Source organism: Drosophila navojoa, chromosome 5 (genome assembly GCF_054131105.1).
Source record: "Drosophila navojoa isolate 15081-1374.11 chromosome 5, UAZ_NAV_1.0, whole genome shotgun sequence".
Taxonomy (NCBI): Eukaryota; Metazoa; Arthropoda; class Insecta; order Diptera; family Drosophilidae; genus Drosophila; species Drosophila navojoa.
Window position 1 is genome coordinate 604,288 of NC_142893.1, and position 16,530 is coordinate 620,817.

A 16,530-nucleotide genomic window follows, 5' to 3' on the forward strand; every position below is an offset into this window, starting at 1 on the left:
ACGATGTGTATGTGTGAGCTGCGCTCCGCGCTATGTTTGAGCATGTGACGTCACTAAGCAATGATTGCGTGAGCTTTAACGTTAGATAAATTGTGTGGAAATGTATACATATGTATGTATATATTTTTTCTTAATGACAGTTATTTATAGGGCATTGCCAATGCGCACAAACTCGTTTTTAACGAACTTTTCAAGCAAGCAGCATACTTTAAGGCGATTTCTAAAGTTATGGCTTATCAGTGAACGCGTTCAAAGTGCAGCTCAATGTGATTACAATTTGAATGTGTGTGAGCGTGTGAATACTTGTGCAAGCAAACACACTCTCGAGTGTGCTGTATAAGTGAAAGCAAGACAATAATTCAGCTTTTGCTGCTTTGATAAGACATGTTAATCTTTCTGTATTTTGTAATTACGAGCTTCGCTACACATACACGCACACGTACATGTATACATATGTGTGCATTCTCTGTTATCATATTAGCGCAACAGCAACAGCAAAAACATTGTGCAAAAGTCAACTACGCAGCCCAGGCAAGCGGAATAGGCAATTGACAAAAAGAGAGAGAGACAGAGAGCGTTTGGGAGCGAGCGCAACATCTGGGAATGGCACATTATGAGAACAAGACGGTGGAATGTGCCGTTCATTGGAAAAGTGCGTCACTCGCGATTGGCTGTCCGAAAATTATGAATACCCTGTGCCAATAATAAATAAAGCGCTTGTCACGCCTGCTTAGCTATGAGCGCCTGGTAGAGAGTATATTCAATTCATGAGCCAACCCGACTAGGAGACATGTGAATATATCATATTATACATATGTTACATGTGTCGATACGGTATCATACTTCGCACCATTTACGTAGCCTTGTCATATTATGCATATAGTGTTTATATGTAGGGCATTTACTATGCGACTAATTGGGCCTTTCTAATTTCCTTTGGTACTTTTTGTTTTGCTTTGGGAATTTTTTGCCAGCGTTGCGATTTTATTTATAGAACATTTAACATTGTCTATGCGTTTTGGCACAGACAAGACAGAAGACACACACACACACACACACTGATATACTATATGCTTGTATGCGTGTGTGGGCATGTACACATACATTGAGCACTCGAGTGTATTTCTTTTTTTCGGGCAGACGTTTAAAATTAGCAAATCGAGCCAAGAAATTCGTTTGTAAACAATTTGCAAGCAAATCACATATAAATAAATAAAAGCAAAAGTACATGTACATAAAATATAAATATATAATATACTAAACGTACACTTACACATTTCTATGTTTGTCTCCATAATTTATATTTTGCTTAGATCTTTCTTAAATATTGCTTTGACTGGCCTTCTGCGTTTGCCCATGGAAAATTAGCAAAATTTGCTCACTAAAAACACGCACACACATACATATATACACATATACACTATATGGATCACACTCATACATATATCTGACGTCACATAGTGAAATGTCAGTGTCAATGCGTGGGGCCTCGACATTTAGTCTAAATAAAAGTTTAAATAGATTTACTCATAGCCAATTTTTGATACAATTCTAGGGTAGAGCTAGTCAAAATTTGAGAAATATTAAAAATCTGTTTATGGTAAATTAACTTATATACAGAGAGATATCTATCTTAAAGAAGAAGATTCAGACATATAATCTATTAAATTTATATGCAGTTACACTAAACTCTCTCCCTCTCTCTTTCTCTCTATCTCCAGAATCCACTGTTAATTCGCGTAAAAATGCTTTGGAGTCAACGCGCGAGAAATTGAAAGGTAAGTTTTGGATCATTGATCGCATCATCTATGGGAGTTTCGATATGCCTCTTGTTATCTCGCTTGATATATGTATGTATATCAATGTCAGGGCTTTTGCCATATCTAGGGGCTATCGCAGATAAGGTTAGACATGGAGCCCCACTGAATCATCAGCAAAAGCAACTCACTGATTGACTGATTGAAAAGTATTGGAACTTTCAACTAGAGAGCTTCGAGCTTCATAAATCAATATAAATTAGTGCGACTTATCGAATCCTGAATAAAAACCAGTTTAATTTATTATACATATTAAACCCTATATGTTTACTGTTGACTGACTGACTGATGGCAGATCAGCCAAGAAGAACTATAAATTTGCATAGGAGTTACATATTATCTGTCTTGACTTTGAAGGATTTCTGTATTTTAATCAACTGATGATTTCTAATAATAATCTTCAATTAAACTAAGCAAACACAAATTTACGCAGAAAATATATATTTAAATATTTATTTATATATATTATTTATTTATATATGTACTTATATCGTTGACCTTCGGCTGGGTTTTGGTTTGTGCTTTGTTGTTTCCCCGGTGCGTTATCGAGGAGAGGCGAAGTACGTCCCAGCTAAGGTCGAACTTTCTATGTCAGCCCATTCTTTCCCCTCGTCCAGCCCTCAGGCGCTCTGACCCGTTATTTGATGTTTAATACCATTTAATACAGTTATTATGGCTGGGGCAATTACACTTGGAGACGAGCGACTATTTAAATGCTATATATATACTATATATATGTCAATGCTCGACAATATTGATATGGGCAATACATACAAACATACACACACGCATACATATGTGCGTATATAAATGTGAGCATAAAATAGAAGTTGATAAAAGAGCGAATGGCGTGATTCATGATAGAAGTACGCACATCCAACGCAGCGCAACGCAACAAATAAATAAATGAAATAATAATAATAATATTAATAAGAATAACAATGTGCGTTGCCTATGGAAAAGAACAAGTCGGTGCGCACAAGTGGGGCATGTGTGACTAGCAGATACGCTGTCAAGAGCGAGAGAGAGAGAGATAAAGAGAGAGAGAGAGAGACAGAGAGAGACAGAGAGAGAGACAGAGAGAGAGATAGATAGATAGAGAGAGAGAGAGAGAGAGAGAGAGAGAGAGAAAGAGAAAGAGAGAGAGAGAGTGAGAGAGAGAGAGAGAGGAATAGTGAGAGAAACTATATCCCTATCGAGACAGAGAGAGAGAGAGAGAGAAACAGTGGGAGAAACTATACCTCTATCGAGACAGAGAAAAAAGAGAGAGGAATAGTGAGAGAAACTATACCTCTATCGAGACAGAGAGAGGAATAAATGATGAAAGACATTCAGGAAGAGAGACACATGCAGATAGAGAAAGAAAATACTTATAAAAATATATATACACCAATGCTCATATGTATATTTCTATATATATCTATAAGTATAATTAGATCCTACTATAAATATGGCGTATATTTATCTAGCCATATGCATATATCTTCCTGTTACATACAGCCTCAACAAACTAATATGCCCTATCCCCACATTTGCTCATTCACACGCACTCACGCACACTTTGAAAGAATTTAATACGCATATCAACAAGAGATTATGGCTTAAGCAGGGCGTACTAGATGCTCACAGCTATATAAATGTACGTATGTTGACTTGTACATGTGTGTGTGTGTGTGTGTTTGTGTTTGTGTATTTATGTATTGCTCGCATTTTATTCTGCCAGCTGCTTTTGCCATTTCACTTTCGTTATCAAAGCCACTGATAGGCGTCTACGTGACGTAGATACGATATGATACACATATGTATATATGTATGTATGTATGTAGACCAATAAATTTGTATATATGTCTCTCTCTCTGTCTTTCTGTCTGAGTGTATGTATGCTTGTATTTAGCTGGGGGCAGGGCAATGGAATTTCGATTGGCCCCAACAAATTCGTACCTTCTGATAAAGTTCGGCAATTAAGAAGCAACAACAAAAAGATGTGCGAACAATAAATCAAGTTTAGTTGGAAGACAAATTCAAGAACAATCCAATTTAGTGGCAAATTTAGATATAGTATTATATAAATATGTATGTATTTAAATATATTTATTAACGAATAATACTGAAACTTTCTTGATTTCTTGTTCAAATGGATATACAAATGAAACTGAGCTGTAATGGGATACATTGCTCTATAGCATCCATAGTTCCATATAGAATTGGCATATATTTAATGGACGTCGTTTGCTCTATTCTGACTATAGTTCTTTAATTCTCAATAAATACCCAACAAATCAAACATGATTTGAGATTCTCTAATTTTAACTTTTCAAATTATTTCACATATCAAAATCAGTTTGTCCAGATTTTACACCTTTTCCCACTGCTTCTTGCAGTTTCTTGAACCACTTCAGCTTTGCTTTCTCTTCTCTCTCTTAATTTCGTAAACAGTTTTAATATTGTTTACCAGCCCTCGAGCCCTTTTCCGAGAACACTTCAAATCTAATTAGGATCGGGCACTTGCTTAAGGTGCAAGGATATGCGATTGCAATAACTCGCCTGACACCCACAGCCACAGCCTTAGCCGTTGCCATTGCCGTTGCCACTGTCATTGCCATGGCTCACTCACAGCTGGGTTTTTCCGCAGAAGCAATTGAGAATCTCGTCGACCTGGCTACCTGAGTTGCCTAAGCCCGCTTAATAGCCCGGCTGACGCTGCTGCCGCTGCCCTTAGGTCTGGCAGTCAAGTGGCTTCGATTCGCTTCTCTCTTGGCGCTAAGTTCTTCCCTCAGCATTGAAATTTCTATTGATGATTTTTATGGGTTTTTACCCGCTAAAATCTGTCAGGTTTAATGATGCCAGCCTGTCTGCAGTTTGAGCTCGGGATTTGCACAGGTACCGAATGCACTGAGGCACGTCATTACGCTGTCTCGCGGCTGTCTAGCTGCGACGCAAGTCCTCGGGCTAGCGGCCAACAGCTGCCACTGCCAAGGCATAGGCAAATACGACTAGAGCAAAGATAGATTCGAATAGCCGGGGATATACTTGAGTGGCTATAGATGCATTTACTAGATGTGCAAATACATTTAGATCCATCAGAATTACACTTTGACAGCCATAGATACATTCTGAGCAAGATTTTAGATAGATTGTTTTCATTTTTATAGCTATAGATACATTTGAATAGAATCAGATGCATTTACTGTGGATATAGATACATTTACAATAATCCAGACACTTTTAGATACATTAAAAGCAGTTACAGATACATATACTAAAGCTGTAGATACGTTTCTAGAGATGCAGATATACATACAAATGATGAGATACATTTACCTTAATAGCGACAGATACAAATACTTTTGCTATAGATACAGATACTATAACAGAGTCATAGATGCATTAGCAGTACACATCATTCATTTGCATATCTGTAGATACATTAACAGATGTATAGATACATTTACTTTAGCTAAAGATACTTTTACAATGACATACAATTAAAGATACATTTGCATACGTTTCTGGATGCATTAGGAATAAGTGCAGATACATTCGCCCAGTCATTGTCATAGCTATAGATACATTTACTCAGCCATAGATAGATTTCTGCTGCCCACAGATACATTTGCACAGCCACAGATATAGATAGACGACAATCATCATCAGCGGCGGCAGCAGCGGCAGCAGCTGAACATTCACAGCATATTTTCATTGGCGTCGCAAGTCTGCGATCGTCTGTAGAGCTGCTCGACTGCTTAATATAAAACCAAATTCATAGCAAATGTGTGTGTGTGTGTGTGTGTGTGTGTGTGTATCTCTTTCTGTTTGTGTGTGTAAATGTATCTGCGTGCCTCACAGCGACTGGCAAAGCTCTTCAACAGTCGCCCAACTGGCGATTCCCAATCAGCAGTCGCAGCCGCCAAGGCAAGTCCACAGCCAACACACCGACAACACACACACACACGCACGCACACACACTAGCAGAGCAGCTACAACATGACACAGAATGAACTCATGCGCTGCTCTGATACCTCGACACAACAACAACAACAACAACAACAACAGCAAAAACACACAAAGCTGACAGAGACACTGTGAAGTGAGACTCTAGTGCCAGAGAATTATAATCGAGTAATAGACAGGGAATACACACACACATATACATATATAGACACACACACACACACGTACACAGTCTATTCGGCCAACACATGTTAAATGCGAGTTGGGTTTCTCAATTTTGTTTTTGTTTCTTTTTTTTGCGCTCATTTATAACACCTCATATGACGCACTTTTGCTGAGCTGATTGATTGATTGATTGACTAAATGATAGATCAGCTGATTGAAGTGCTAAGCCCAGCCTGAGAAGAGACACCTATTTCCATAGTTACAATTTGTACATACATACATGACATAAAGGATATTTGGACCAACAAGAGCTAAAAATTAGAAGTTTTAGATCATTTTAAACGATATAGTGTTAGAGCTTATTTAAAAATAACAATAAATAATCTACAGGCCTTTGCAGAAATATTAATAAACTTCTTTTCAATCACTTTCTTAGTTAATTTTAGTTTTAAATAATTATTTTTAGATCATTGTTTGTATATAATTATGTGTATGTATTATTTTTAGACCACTAGGTATTTATTTATAGTTCATTATTTTTAGGCCATTATTTTTATATTATTGATTTAAAACATTTCCCAATTATTTTTAGATCACAATTTTTAGTTCATTATTTATATTGAATTAATGGAGTAATCATATTGCAAAAATTTAAGCAATTTATCGCATTTATAGCTGCTGAAACAGTCATGTGAGATACGATGCATTTTTCACGCCTCTCGTATAATTGATCACCTTAAGGAAAACTTGATAATAAATCATAATTTCTTGACAAATCGCTTAGCAAATTTATTAAAAATATAAATTGAATTTATCGCCATGCGGCGTAATCCTAGAGCTGATAAAGAATGTGGTTTTCAGTGTATTTTTCATGACGCCAACACGAAATACTCTGCCCGTCAGTCAATCAGTCAGTCCGTCAGTCCGTCAGTCTGTCTGGCTGTCGAGCAGTTTTTAGCAGTCGATCGGACCCAGCCCCAATCGCGATTCCATGCGCAGTTCAATGTTCAATCGCTCTGTGCCGTAGATGTAGATACAATTCACGTATTTCTCTATCTACAAAATACGAAGTACGAAAAACAAAATACGAAATATGCAAATGCTCATGACGTGCGCGCACTTAGCGATTGTCGATTCTCAATACTTGTTGTTGTTGTTGTTGTTGTGGCTAGTTTTATGGTCTGGCAGTCATCGTCATTCATAGACGACCAAAGAGAGAGATAGAAATATATATATATATATATATATATGTGTATATATATACCTATTCGAATTGTGTATACAAACTTTGTTTGATTTTTTTGTGGCTTGGATTGAATTGTGCAAATATTAACCAAAAATTTACACTAAGTATACCCTGTATGCCATTGGGTATGCGTGACTAGGAGCATACAACGAAGACTGATCATTAGAGGAATACAATATAAACAAGCAAAGATTATATATCAATAGTAACTATACCCTGTAATATGAAATTGTAGAGTATCGATCATAGGCAATTACAGGGTATCATTCACAACATTTGTGAAGTATGATAAAGAGCTATTTGTTAATTATTCATTCACAGTTGGGCTCTGTCAGAAAATAATACAGGGTATCTTTAGCTGTGCCAACTATAAATTAACTTAGATTAGTGTAACTGAGATATGATGACACTGTGCTCCACTAAGAGTTGAAAAATATCCCTATTAGTCAAATTTCCCTGTATTACAGGGTATCCATTAGCTGTCACACTCGTAGCTAAATCATTTTTCCTGCTCGTCTGACTTTTGTTGTTCGCTGCGGCTGTCTGAAAATAGAAACACGGCAAACGTTGCGTGTCAACAAATGAGCAATCAACATTTTCTAATAACCAACTTTAGTGGCTCCCAGTCGAATCGTTCCAAATGCTCGAAACGAGCCTCGACTTTGACTCGAGTCTCCGAAACGTTCGTTTTAATTTTTGTTACCCCCTACTTTATCCATTTGACTGAACTTGCGGTCGTTTGGGTCCAATGTTGACTAAGGTCCAAAAATATTTGCCGCTGACGCATAGATCGATTGGCCAGAGCCATTAAGGAAGCCCTATTTAAGCAAAGAGCGGTGTTCAATGAACGACCAGGGCATACCCTGTGTGCAGTTCAAGCAAGTGTATATGTAGGTCATATAGTTTGGCTAGAACATACAACTCTACAATTCCTATATGCCCCAAATTTTAATAAGCAGGCTTTTGATTAAATTAGAGATATATAATCAATATATGTATATATATATATTACATCAACTATGATTGCTACTCATTAGCTGTTACATAAAACTCCTATTATTCTTGTACACCTCATTCTTCATACTTTTATATAATATTTAAGCGGCTTTCGCCTGCCTGTTACAAGAGCTTCAACCAGACTCGCATACCCCTCAATCAAACTTTCCCGCACACAGCACAGTTAAGCAGTTTTGCCTTCAACCACATCCTTAACCATTAAGCATTTACGAAGAGCACGCCCTAAACTATGCAATGCTCAATGAGCCTTGCGCCATGAGTAAGCAATACTCTTAATAGTCGTTGTTGTTCTCGTTCTCGTTCTCGTCCTCTTTGTTGTTTTTGTTGCTATTCTTGCATTTGATTAGGCGTAAAGCAGCCTCACGAAAAAGCTCTTCTGACACCCCGCTCAAATGCGTTGAAGCGTGGAGCAAAGCAACCGAGTGAGAGCAGGTACGAGAGCGAGAGAGACAACAGCAGCTGTTCGAGCTCAACAGGTCATCTTATGTCTTGGTCACACTTAAGTGACGGCTCTCTCGCGCCCTCTCACGCTCCCTTTTCGCACTTCTTCTGTTTCTCAGTTTGTGCCGTTGTTATTGTTGCTGTTCTTTTTGCCTCTTCAATTAGTTTTGATTGTCGCATCGCTTCGCTTATGTCGTGCGTATTTATTGTGTTATTCTTTTTTTTTAATGCGACGACGACATTGCTTTTTCTGCTTGCTCAATTAAAGAAGTTAACTCTATTGATTACGTTTAATATCGACCGAAACGTACCGAGTTCAAACCTGTTCGACTGCAGCAACAGCAACAGCAACAATAACAACACCAACAACAAACACATTCAAATCGTGGGCATGTGCACGAGCGTTAATAATAACAAAGTTGGAGCCGACAACGTCGCCAGCATTGCTGAACTGTCCAGACATGATCACGTCGCCGTCGTCGTCGTCGTTGGCGTCGTCGTCGTCGTCTCTGCTATTGTTGTTGTCTTTGGCTCCAGTGATTGTTTGTGCTTTGCTTGTCCGTCTGCGCTGTAGCCGCCACTTTGGCGGCACTGGCCGAACCATAGCTTCTGGTTGCAGTGTCTCGCTCTCCCATCGTGTGCTCGCACTCTCCTCGTCTCTCCTCTCTGCGCTTTCCATTGCAACGGCTGTTTTATGTTGCGCTTAATGGTTTCATTTGCCGAGTGTATGTATGCATCTGTGTATGTGTGCATGTGTTTGTATATCGATTACTCAATGCGTGAATGAATAAGTCGTCGTCAACACTGCAGTTTCTTTCTGGTGCCACTTGCCCCGCTCTCGCTCTCGCTCTCGCTCTATCTTCCCACTCAGCTGTGTTAATTGTGTATGTGTGTGTATGTGTGTGTGTGCTTGTCTGTGTTTATTTTTAAGTCAATCGGTTCGAAAGACGTTTTATTGCCTGTAATCAATCGTCGCGTGCAAAGAGTGCGAGGGGATCGGCCTATTCGACTATGCCGATTGCTCACATTACAAACAAACACACACATGCACACATACATATGTATGTACATACATATGTACGCGTCTGTGTGCTCGTCATGGCTTTATACTGTGTTTATTGATTAGATTGTTTACCTTTTTTTGTGATATCATCAACGGTTCTTACTGTTCGGCCTTATCGTACGTCAACTGTCTAAATATGTATATGCACACATGTACGTACACATGTATGGGTGTGTTTACACATGTACATACATACATAAGTATATGCACATCGAAACTATTTCTGTTTCGGGGGGATGTGCATTTGCCGATAGACGGCCGCCGTCCTTATCGATTCGCTTCCGTTCGATTTGCGCTGATATTTGGAGGCAGACAACGGGAGTTTCTAACTGTTGTCAACTCGCAATTGCAATTTGATTAGAGCATACTCATGCCGAGTTATCGATAACTCGACAAGTACATTCTAAATACATTACTGTACTTCAAATATTATATTTTATTTTATCCTAATCAGCCACCTAAACAGACCTATTCCCAAAAGGAAATCAGCTCACACACACGCACACTTGTTCAATCAAATATCAATCAACAGAAAAATCGCATGTTCACCCAACAAAAACAACAAAGACAAAAATTTGCAAACGCCAAATAAAATCTGATATAAATTAAGGCAAAAATAAAATGTACAGCAAAAATTTAAACATTCCTTTTCCCCGTCCCCTTTTTGGCAAACGCAACAAAAATGGCACACTAAAAAAAATATGTATAAAATAAAAATACAAAACAAACCAAAAACAAAGTCAATTGATCTAATAAGCCAAGAACGCAGCGACAGCGACGCAGACGCAGACGTAGACGGCGACAGCAACGGCGAAGACGGCGCTCGTTCATTTAAGCAAAAGCCTCGAGCAGCGAGTTCTTTTATTCGCCTTTGCTCATGCTACAACAACAACAGCAGGAACAACAACAATAGAAATAAAAATGTGTGCGCGGGGTGTCTTGGGGCTTCCCTGAGCAACAAGCAGAGCATATACACTCACACACACACACAAACAGCGGCCACGGCGCGCAATAGCCGACGTAGTCTTGGCACTTGCTGACTAGCTTCGGTCGTTGTTGTTCTTGCTGCTGTCGTCGTCGTCGTGGTCGTTGTCGTTGTTGTTGCTGTTGTTTTTGTTGTTGATGGCGACCCAGTACATATGAGAGACAGGGCCGGTTCACCATTATAGCGGGTCATAAATAAACAATGCTAGCTAATACAATTTATTCATATGTGTGCGCCTCTGTAGGCAGATACTCGCAAACATACATACACACACACATTATTACGCTCTGTGTATATTTTGGGCGCTTGGTAAATCCAACCGCAGCCGGTCTGCACACACAATGACGTCGACAAACGCCGGCAGCAACAGCGACAGCGGCAGCAGCAGCAGCAGCGACAGCGACAACAGCAGCAGCAACAACAACAGTAGCAACAGTTGATCGAACATTCGAAGATCGAACGTCGTGCTGTTAAGTTGGCCTGCCGGAACGGAACGAAGCGCAGTGCTGCGAAAATAAAAAGAGCGAATAACGCGATAGGCGCAAGCATGAACAGTGAAACATAAACAAATAGCAAATAATAAGAAACAAACTACAAAAAGAAAGAAAAAAAGAACGACACGAGCGACGGGCAAAACGTGTAAGTGTGTAGGCGAGAATGCGAGTTCGAATGCATATGCGACTACAGTTACGAGTGTGAGTTCGAATGCGAGTGCAAGTGCCCAGACCCAGTGCCAGTGCGAGCGCCACTGCCAGTGCGTACCCAACAAGTTTTGAATTAATCAAATTAGATCACAGCAGCAGTCGCCGTAGTCGCCGCCGCAGCAGCAGCAGCAGAGATGGCAAAGTGAGTTTATTCTCTCGATTGAGCTAAAGTTCGAGTAGTTTTGGAGTGGAAATGTTGTTCATATGTATATAATATGGTAATAAATCAAATAACCAAAATATAAAGTGCAAAAAGTCGCCTCACTTTTAATGGGTGTGTGGATGTGTAAGTGTGTGTAAGCGTTATTTAATTAGAAAATGAAAAGCAATAACAACAAACTGTTATAGCTGAGTGCGAGTGCAGGAATTCCAAGAAATTTTTGTGAAAATTCAAAATAAACAAAGTCAAAGCCAAAGCAACGGCAACGGCGACGGCGACGTTTTGTAGCGCGCCACAAAAATAACAACAACACACGTACACATACGATAATAATAAAAACAACAACAAACCGCAGCAGCAGCGGCATCGGCATCAGCAGCAGGGCAACCCCCGCTGTAGTCGTCGTGATTTTGAGGTCTGCTCATTTTGCTCTTCTTCTTTCTCTACTTCATCTTGCTGCTTAGTTGAAAGCAAGCAACACCAACAACAACCACAACAAATATGTTCGGGTGAGTAGCAAGCAGCAGGCTATCAAACGAGCTAGATGGTAGGGAGAGAGAGAAAGAGATAGAGAGACATAAGCATATGTCATGCTGTGCGCTCAATTTCACATTGCAGCAATAAGGAACACATTGGACTTGAACTAAATACGTTGTGCTCTCACAAGCTCTCTCATTCGCTTGCTCGCTCACTCGCTCACTCAGTGACTCGTTCTCTACCTGCTTGCATGTGAGTCGATGTACTAAACGTAAATTAAGCCGGCGCCAGGATACCTGCCGTCAACAGCAGCAGCAATAGCACCGACGACGACGACGAGGACGTCAGCGTGCGCGAGCGAGACAAAAGGCTTGCAACGTCATTGACACAGCTAAAAAGGGCAGCAGGCAAAACGGCATAGAACAAAGCAGAAGGTGAAAATCCACTTAAAAGCAAAACAAAAGAAAGACCCAGCCGAAGAGAGAGAGAATGAGATAGCGAGAGAGGGTAAGAGTGCGAGAGTATGAGGAATGCCCGTTGTGGGAACAATTAAGTGTGTGCAACAGTTATGTCCCATCGTGAATGTGTGTGTGTGTGTGTGTGTGTGAGGAATGCCCTGCTACGCATATTACGACACATGTTTTTATGGTCTTGGGCTTAGGCAACCCCTGACCTTGACAACAGATACGAAACGAGATGCGCGCGGAGCATATGATAAATGGCAACAGTAATAGCTAGAAATGTATGTATGTGTGAGTATTTAGCTATAGCTAGTTGAAGTGCTGCGTGGGCGCAAAATTCCATCAGCCAGACGTTGATAATTTTCAATGCTTTTTTTTTCGCCTCTATAGCATAACGTTTTTAACTGTTTATTCAAGCGTGCTCATCAGCAGCCATCATAGCACACACACACACTTAGATAACTCACATTTATAGCCATTAGCTATAGATTTCTGTTTGTTTTACGTTTTAGTCGCTGCCGAAAAAAATACCAGTTTGGCAAGCATTTTGTGCACGCTACGTAAGCGTTTTTAATTTAACAAATATAAATTATACCCTAACTCAGAGATCAAGTGACTAGATCAGCGCGAAAGCTCACATGATAACAAAAAATGTATTGGCAAATATTTTTATGAACTGTCAAAGGTACTTGTTACATAAAATAAGCCAACAATAAGAGAATTTCAATTTACAAAGAGCTATAAACTTATCTATAAGTACTACACCTCAGAACAATTATAAATTCTAGGGAATACCCCCCATCAAGTCGATATATATAAAAAAAAAGTGTATACCAAGAGTGTCACAATTTGAATTTTTGTTTTCTTTTTTGGTTTTATTTGTTTTTAGCTTTTTCTATTTTTTGCTAATATGCAAAAATTCACACAAACACACATACACACACCTTTGCACACACACTCACGCACATACTGAAAGCATTTCCGTCCTTCAAATGCCAAAAAGTAGAAGACGAAGAAGAAGCAACAAAAATAAATAGAAAAATATATTAGCAGAAGAATTTCGAATTATTATTATTAAATTTTCATATGTCTGAAGATTTTTAACGCCTGAATGCACGATTTGCGAAATATTTAATTGATATAGATATGTATATCGAAATATTATGGTATTGTATTATACATCAAGATGTATACATATATTATATCGCAAGCAACAAAAATATCTGTGGAGAAATAGAATTTCATATATATTAAACAATTTAATTGGCTTTTGTTTAAATTGAAATGGATTTTTCCCATATAAGACAACTTTTTATATAGTACAAATTAAACGAAATTTGTTTATATATAATGTAAAGAATTTTTGATTGGGAATAGAACAATACAGTAGAGGTTCACTGAATAAAGAAGCAGAAACTCTTGAGTATTGGTAAAGAAGAAGAAGAATGCCAATTCAATATGTTTCAATGTAGTTATAGACGCACACTTAAGAAACTCTTTCTATGGAAACATTTAATAGTCTGGTTTCAGATTCAAGTGCGCAGTGTATATGGATGAAGAACAAGAGCTCAAATATGGTAGAATAATAAACAAACTTAAAAAAGCCAGTCTATTCTGTCTGGTTCGTTATTTGAGTGCTCACTGTTTTCATATGGAGGCATGTGAATAAGTAAAGAATCCATAAATGTTATGCATGATCGATTCTCATACTATATACTGTAGCAGCATACTCTAAAATACTTGACTCTATCAATAGATGTTATGACATTTACCAAATTCACCTAAATCCCCAACTAAACACTCGTTCGTTATTCGGTGTGGTCACTGTAGAAGAAGCTGTCATAAAAATGGCCAAATTGAAATGTGCTAACCAAAAAGGCCAATAGACACCAACTATAATTAGCTAATGTCTAAAAAGAACCGCTAAAAAAACAACAACTAAAATATAAATACTAAAATAAGTCGAAACAAAAAAAAAAACACTTGAATGTCGTCTTACGTAGTTCGAAATTTATAAATAAATTAAACTATTTGCTTTGCACATTGAAATTTGAAAAGCAAAAGCAAAAGCAAAAAATCGAAAGATCAACAGATAAAGATATATATTATAGTATACATGTATATACTATATATTTGTGTTCTCAATTGTTTCGAATAATTTCATTTTCGTGTTTTTGTGCAAATGTAAACAAAATGTTGGCAAATTATTTAACACTTTTTTCTAGCCTTTTCTCTTGGCAGTATTTCGTGAACTATTTTTAGCATTTCGATTCTCGTTTCGCGATTTATTCTCTGTTTATTTTGAACTTAGCTCTCTTTGAAAATCTTGTTTCAATTATACACACGATTTGCTGAAATATAGCTAAAATATCTTTTATAGCTGAATTCGTTTACATATTTCGCATGTATATTATTTGTAGCCCTATTTCCGGTTTCATTCAGATGCCGATATATACAAGAATTATTCTATGTATATATATGTATACTACATATCGCAAATGTAATACCCATATATTAGACTCTATTTATATATTATATTTTGGTCTAAATTGAGGCCTTGGCACTGGCCAAAAACCAAAAATCTGTAGAAATAATTTTTGCTGACGTCAATTTTCTGTTCTTTTTTTTTTTGGGAAATTCCGCGCTAGGAAAATGAAAAATTCTACAACATGATTTTTCTACAAATTTTCCAATGGCGAAATATACTCGATTACTCATCTGAAATAGCTGAAGAGTTGGTAATTAAATCAGTCTAAGTTGTTGATTGATAAATAAATATTATTTTCTCGTGAATTTCTCTTAAATTGAACTTTAACAAGTGACCCTATCTATAATAAACTCTGATTTTCCAGCTAGAAATTTCACATTTGAAGTTTAACCGTAAATCATATTAAACTAAGTTTCCTAGCCATATTTCACATTTTAATTATGATCTTATCATTTCCAGTTCTTTATTGATACTACCTTCTAAAGGTGCCATCGCACGCCCACTTCAATTCTCAACGATTCTCACTTCAAAGTATAAATAAAAACAACATTTTTAATAGAATTTACTTTTATCAGTTAGCTATAAAAAAGAGAAGGAACAAAATCGCCAGCTCATAGTAATTTATACCTTTTCGCGGTTTTCTTATAAATTTATCAGTAAATTTTTTATTGTATATTTATATAAAGATTTGTTTATTCTATTGGAAACCCCCAGGCAAAGTAAACAAAGCGAATTAAAACTGATTTGGTTCTAAATTTCGAGGCTTGCGCCAGTGTTGGCAGAAATAAAGCTAAAAGCTACAGATAAAGTTCAAAAAGCCATATCCTAAAGTAACGGAAGCCAAAGTGACAACTCTGTTAATACAGACTCTGTATATACAGACACACGCACAACGTTCCTTTACCCATTTGTGGACTAAATGCAAAAAGAAGAAAAGATTAAGAAGAAGAGCGACGATCGTTAGCGCTGCTTAATCGCATTAATTTGATTTCCGACAAACGCTCAAGTGTTGCCGAGTGCCCAACAACAACAGCAACAGCAACGAGTACGTCATAGAGCACACAGAGAGAACGACAGAGAAAGAGAGAGGGAGGAAAAGAGAGCAGCAGCAGAGCCTGAGCAAAAAGTGCTTATCAAGCGCTCTAGAAAGCTCCAAGTGCCCAATTGCATTTGTATTGGTGTCGTCATATTATCGTGTGTCGCTGAATAAAAAAATACAAGTAGCACTGCCCAAAGCACAGGCCAGACCCAAGCCCAGCAGTGAACTCACTCGCACACACACATGGACAGTCACACATACACGCGAGCAACAAGCTAAACTCGTTTGCAGTCGAACTACAACAACAACACGAGCAAAATTATTAAAATTTTTCAGCTTGATTCATGCTCGCTCATACACGGCCTGACTGACACACAGAGCTACTACACATGCACACATATACCCACACAGGCATAAGACCAAGCACACATATGCCCACACGTACACTCACTCTCTCATAAATATAAACAAAATTCAAGCAATAACAACAATAACAACGTCGTCGACGACGACGAC

At 38.1% G+C, this 16,530-nt stretch overlaps 1 protein-coding gene across 4 annotated transcripts in view; it reads left to right on the forward strand.

Moving 5' to 3' along the window:
- The window catches only part of shn (zinc finger protein schnurri), a 51,328-nt gene that overhangs the window by 19,665 nt on the left and 15,133 nt on the right, over nt 1–16,530 (forward strand). For 2 of the 4 annotated variants that reach the window (XM_089261343.1, XM_089261344.1), the window contains exon 2: nt 1,722–1,778. In XM_089261343.1, the coding sequence (XP_089117469.1) occupies nt 1,722–1,778 (57 nt within the window). The other 2 variants (XM_089261345.1, XM_089261347.1) reach the window with 2 other exon arrangements.